This window comes from Sinocyclocheilus grahami, unplaced genomic scaffold (genome assembly GCF_001515645.1).
Source record: "Sinocyclocheilus grahami isolate Dianchi unplaced genomic scaffold, SAMN03320097.WGS_v1.1 scaffold40.1, whole genome shotgun sequence".
In the NCBI taxonomy this organism is placed as follows: Eukaryota; Metazoa; Chordata; class Actinopteri; order Cypriniformes; family Cyprinidae; genus Sinocyclocheilus; species Sinocyclocheilus grahami.
The window spans coordinates 2,014,860-2,020,859 of record NW_015505219.1 but is presented as its reverse complement, the minus strand read 5'-3'; the positions used below and the strand labels follow the sequence as shown (position 1 = coordinate 2,020,859).

At 40.5% G+C, this 6,000-nt stretch overlaps 1 protein-coding gene across 1 annotated transcript in view; it reads right to left on the bottom strand.

The window, feature by feature from the left end:
* The window catches only part of LOC107582135 (nuclear pore membrane glycoprotein 210-like), a gene marked incomplete at its 5' end in the record, with an annotated part of 59,305 nt that overhangs the window by 40,972 nt on the left and 12,333 nt on the right, over positions 1-6,000 (bottom strand). The window contains one exon of the mRNA XM_016267866.1: positions 1,769-1,896. Coding sequence (XP_016123352.1) covers positions 1,769-1,896 — 128 coding nt within the window. The remainder of the gene's footprint in view (positions 1-1,768; positions 1,897-6,000) is intronic.

Below are 6,000 nucleotides of genomic sequence, written 5' to 3'. Positions count from 1 at the left end.
TTACGTCACAGCTGATCTTCTAGAGTCTCACCATGTCTCAGCTGTCCATCCAGAGTCTGGTCACGTCTCAACTGTTCGTCCAGAGTCACGTCACGCCTCAGTTATTCATCCAGAATCACGTTGCATCACAGCTGATCATCCAGAGTCATGTCACGTCCTGTCTGTCACACCCAGATTCTCAAGGTCAGTCCTTCGGTATCCCAGTCTGGTATCCAGTGTGAGGGATGCACCGCTGGTGTCTGCACGCACCGCTGGTATCCCCAAACCCACTCACTCTAACCCTTCTGTTCATGAACTAATTCCCCTGTCTGAAGTGTTTCCCCTGATGGGGATCGCCTTTTGTTGTGTTTGGGCTGCATACACCTCCACAGAACTCCCAGAGGCAGCAGCACCCACAATCAGGTCTGCAGAGTCGGCGGCTGAAGCTACAGTATCTTCTGAGGTGGTGGTGCTCGCTGCCGTGTTCCCCGAAGCGATGGTGCCCGCTGCAGTTTCTCCAGAGGTGGCGGCGCATGCTGCAGAACCTTCCGAAGCGGCGGTGCTCGCTTCAGCTCCTTGCGTGTTGGTGGCGTCTAGAAACACACATTCGACCTGTCATGTCAGGGTTGAAAAAACCTTTGCCGAACTCTCCCTGTATCCTGAGGGCACTACTGTTGAACCTCCGGCTCCGGTGGTCTTCTGCTCCGCCGTGGGGATCTTCGGTCCCGTCTGCTCTGCTGTGGTGGTCCTCAGCTTTGCCGGCTCTGCCTCAGTCCCTGGTCTCTCCTATCCTTGGACCTGGCCCTCCGTCCCTCCCCCTGTTCCGCCTCCGCTCCACCGCCCACCTGGATCATTTAGTGTTTGGAGCGTCTGGAAGCCGCTCCTTGGGGGGGCGCTCTGTCACAAATTCGGTCTATGGACTTCCGTTTATTCACCACCAGAGGTCACCCTTTCCATTTCATTGACTCTCGCACTACACAAACTGTTGCATAGCACCCTGGACTACATTTCCCATCATTCTTTGCACGATTTGCACACTGCACTGATTGCACACAGCTGTTTTTAATCACCTCACTCACTATATAACACCCACTCTAACCACCTTTCTCTGCTGAGTATTGTTTAGCCTGTACCCCTTTCCGAGTCTCCGTGTTTTCCTTGTTTTGCCTTGCCTGTTTTTGCGGTTTCTGATCTTTGCCTGTTTTCTTGGATTTCTCCCTCTCGTCTCGCCCCTGTGATTCTGTCTGCTGATCGGTGACCTACACTAGCCCTGGGCCTATTTTTGTGTTTTGCCCGCCATATACCTGTTTGCCATTGTTCTGACCCTGCCTGTTTACCACGTCTCTTTAATAAAGCCTGCAGATGGATCCACACGTCTCACGTCTCGTCAGCCCCATTACAAGATTAATGGTACAGAAAACACACTTTATCCCACTTGAATGTAAATGAAAAAAGCTTGATGAAGCTTGATAAATTAGCACATACAGCTATTAGAAAAAGCTGCCACCTTCAGATACCTTCAGTTTGTGAAGATATTTGTCATGTTCTTCCTCAGGTACCATGTCAGAGGACAGGGCAGACATGCCAACTACCACTCAGCCCAAATGTGAAGCACTTCAAATGCTTTTTGTGTGATTTTAGCTTACATTGCTAAAGTTCACTTTGCACTTTTGTTGTTTATTGGTCCAATGTGTGTGATCAATGTGAGAATATAAAGTGACTAGTTGAGAGTTTGAGTAAATTGGTTGTATAAAGCTGTGTGTCTGTGATGGGAGGTTGTTTTTCTCACTGGTGAATGGCTTGGAGGAACTTCCTCTGATGCTTGCGTACGCGGGAGTGGTCGATTTTCTTCATCAGTTTGGTGTGCTTGTATATCAGCCAAGTCTCTCGTAGAACATTTGCTGCTGCGTTCTTTATCTGAGGGGACATGTCACCATAACAACAATATTAGCATTAGGAAAAGCATCTTAGGAGAAAGTTATCACAGCTCTGATTCGCCAGTACACGCACACAACCCCAAACGTCTGCCAAATTAAAGGTCCTCTTGGGAGATATTCCAGAGTGACCTGAAAACTGATTTTGTAGCACATAATTCTGTCATCCGGTCAATTCACTATTCTGGCCCCAGACCAGCAATGTCCAATAAAAGAGGGTCAACTCTAAAGCTGTTACAATATAGCTTTAGAGTTAGAGACTAGAGCTTTAGAGAGAATATATCATTGTGGTAAAGTTTTGAAGGACAAAATTAAAGCCACCTTTTCTGGTCTGACAAACAACAGACAGAAAAACAGAAGTCATTCATTTCCAATGGAGAGATGTACAGCAGCTGCATGGAGTTGCAATCATATGCATATGTGGAATTTTTGGATGAAATTTGAGCCTCAAATCGATTAAAATATTTAAACTTTTGCAGTTAAACTATATGTGACCATCCAACCAAAAGTTATGTGTTCTAATTAAGATGACTGTGATGTGAGAGTTGCCAATTCCACCTTGGAATTATAAGGTTACATTCTGAGCAGTTTTGAGATATTGAGCTTCAAAGTTTTTGCATTCCATATATTTATAGATAGAACCTTTTCATTTTCTAAATAAAAAGTCTCAACTTTAAAAAAAAACTAAAAAAAACAACCCATGATGTAAATAAGTTGCCACAGAATAAAATTGTGAACTAAATTTGGACAAAAATGCCAGATAAAACCTTATACTCAATACGCAATATCTTTAAAGACTATAAAATGTGCATTTATGAATAATTATGTCAAATTAATTATTTTATTTATTTACACTTATTAGTTCTAAAGTACTTTTCTTTTGGTGGTCATTTATTTTGTGTACTGTATATATTCATTTATTTATTATCTATTCACATTACCGTGGTAAATAAGCAGAGGGTGATGGCTGCTTCACGATCAATTTAAAAGCTCCTAAGGGGCTGCCACTTGTGGCAAAATGCAATAATTTTGCGCAGATTTGGAGATAGTGGAAATGTGGCTTTAATCTCAGTTCCTGTACTGTTATATCAGGAAGTGTAAAGGTAAATTCACTCAGCATTTGTTTTTTTTTGCACACTCAGTCTGCATTTTTTAGCACTTGATTCACTACATGAACCTAATTAAATGCTAGTGCTATGCTAGTGCATTTAGCATCTGGTTAAACAGGATTGCGGGTGGTTTGTGAATAAGATGCATGTTTTTGTACTGAAATACAATGTGTGAAAGGGGCACAACAGAATGCTTTGAGGTTCAAATATTACAATATTTTTAATTACTGCCTCTTGCCCTTGAAGACCTCCTTGTGCATCGTATGATTCGTTTGTGATGTCCCGAAGCCACAAATGCTTTCTAAATCTCACATATGGCACCAGAAAAGGGAGAGGAAGAGCAAATAAAGGACAAAATTGAATAAGAAAAATGAATGAGGAGACTTTAAAGGGGCACCGCTTCAGAGAAAAGAACAATTACATCCTCGGTGGGCAACGGAGGGATGATAGAACCTTCCCGCTTTTAATAAGCTCCTGATTTGACAGTATTCCTCCACACATAGGGCAGCAGCAGGCTTTTTTTTTTAATCACTGTGTCTGGATTTAGCACTGCACAGCTCTGATTAATTAACAGTGGTCAGTGTATTTAATAATACAACGGTAGGAGCTCTGGCCCAACCTCAGTGCAGGTCTCATTTATGAGAAGAGCCAGAGACAGGGCAAGCTAGAGAATGAGAGAGCGAAAAAGATGATCCCAGATATAATTTAGGCAGGGATGCTCATTGCAGTCTACAAGTGGAGTTTTCTGGAATCTGAAATCCAAATGACATTGAAGCAGTATTATAGTGATTAATAAATACTACTACAATAATAATAAAGTTCAGAACAGCTCCCTTATATCTACTAAATACACAAACTGGATCGTACAATATTATTGACCTATTTGCATACAAAGGGCCATTACTAATCCATATTGTCCCTACAACCACTTTTCTAAGCACTGATTTGATCATTTTCAAATTATTCAGTCTAAGTCACCTATGCCTAGAAGCGGCCCTGCACATAAATATCACATTTCAGTAAAAATCATCATGCAAATTGATGGTATAGCTCAGATATACCAGCAAAAAGTTTATCTGACAGTCTACATCGCAAAATAAAAAAAGAAACAGTTTTTTTAAGTACTAATCACAATTTATTTAAATGTTCACTTAAGAAATTGCATTACCCATGTTATTATTTTATTTGTTTCTCTGTCATCATTTATTTTAAAACATTTGACCATCATTTAATAGAGCAGTTCTCAATTTTTGGGCCCCAAGGCTCACTATTGTCTACAACAATATTCAAAGGCCCTATGACTTTTCCAGATGATTTACTGAAAAATTACAATTTTTTTAAATATATTTTCCTACATGATAAAATATTTTAGAATTTGATATAACTAGAAAAATGTATATTCGTTATAAAAATTCATTTACATGACTTTTCTGGGTCCTGAAATCACATTTTTTAAAATTGGGCTACCTTATATATACAGGTTTCCCAAAATTGTGATGAAAAGAACAATATTTTTGGTTGCTTTAGCCTATTTTATTGTTTGTTTTGTCTTATTTTAAATAATTTTCATGTTGAGGCCCTCTTGGAAGTTTGCTGACGGCCCCTGGTTAAGAACCACTGATTTAATCGAAACTGTTCTAAAGAGTTAATCAACAAACTATTTGCTCTACCTACTGTTTCAACAGGTTTGATTGATTATTTTTGCATTTTAGAGTCAACATCTTAACCAACCATAATGACCTCTTCATACAGTGTTGCTGTATAGTTTTTTTTCACATGGCAATTACTACTAGGTACTGTACAATCAATCAAAGACAAGATGAGACAAGAGAGCAAGAGAAAGACTGCCAGAGAGGTCAAAGCAGCTGCAAGTAAACGTCAGAGAGAAAGAGGCAGAGGGCAGGGAACTGTAATGAAGTCTGAGCCATCATTGTTGACTATGTGGTAAATTGAAGCCTTACCATTACAGCAGCTGCCAGACTAGCTCACCAATTCAATCATAGAACATTTCTCCAAGAAAAAAGTAAGTTTACAGGATATGCACTACACTTTTACTATAGAGTTAAACCAGTTAAACTCGCGTTAAAAATGTTTATGCTTCATTTACATAGCCTTCCTTATATGGTATTTGAAAGCTTGGAGTGTCTTCTTTACAAAGAACACCATTCCTTTTGGTTTTTATATTCATAAAGCAGTAAAATTAAGCTTAGAAATGTATTCGTCCCACACACGAATTTCCGCCTAACTATTGCGAATAATTTTTACGAAGAATGTGTATTTTATATATTTTTCACAAAAAAGTCAAGTCATATATCACAAGAAAGCTCTCATTCTCAGGAATTTGACGATGTAGATTATTTCATTGTGTGACAATCACAGATCGAATGATCTTCGATAGAATCGCGATGAAAAATTTTGTCACCTCTGAGCGAATTTACATTTATACTCGTAGCACTGCTTCAGTCAGCCACGAACAGCCACAAATATCTATATACTCTATATTATCTTTTAGATTAGGATCTCTTCTTTCAAACAAGACCATTTTCACATTTCTGCGTGCTTCCATCAGTGAGATATATAGCGTTTTGTCCAGATTGTGCAATAGGCGCTCGTCTGGCAGAGACGCACTCTCCATATCATAAACTCTCTCAGCCAGCGCGTCTGATGTTCTAGAGATCTGTGGTCGCTTGTGGACTGCAACTGGTCAGATTACATGTCTTTCAACTCGGCGGCCATTTCATAGCCGTGAAATTTGACACCTCTGCGTCACTAGAGGGGGGAGAGGGGGGTCTTGCATCCGGGAATCCGGGGCTGGGTGTTTTGGGGGCTGTAGTTTGTGGACTCGGTGATTTGAAGGCGAGTTTCCCTCACGGAAAGGATACAGCACATGCAGCTCGGATAATATCAATCTATGATAATCATATTACAAGTTATATATGGTGAAGAACGTTCAGCGGCGCCGTGGAGAGGAATGAACG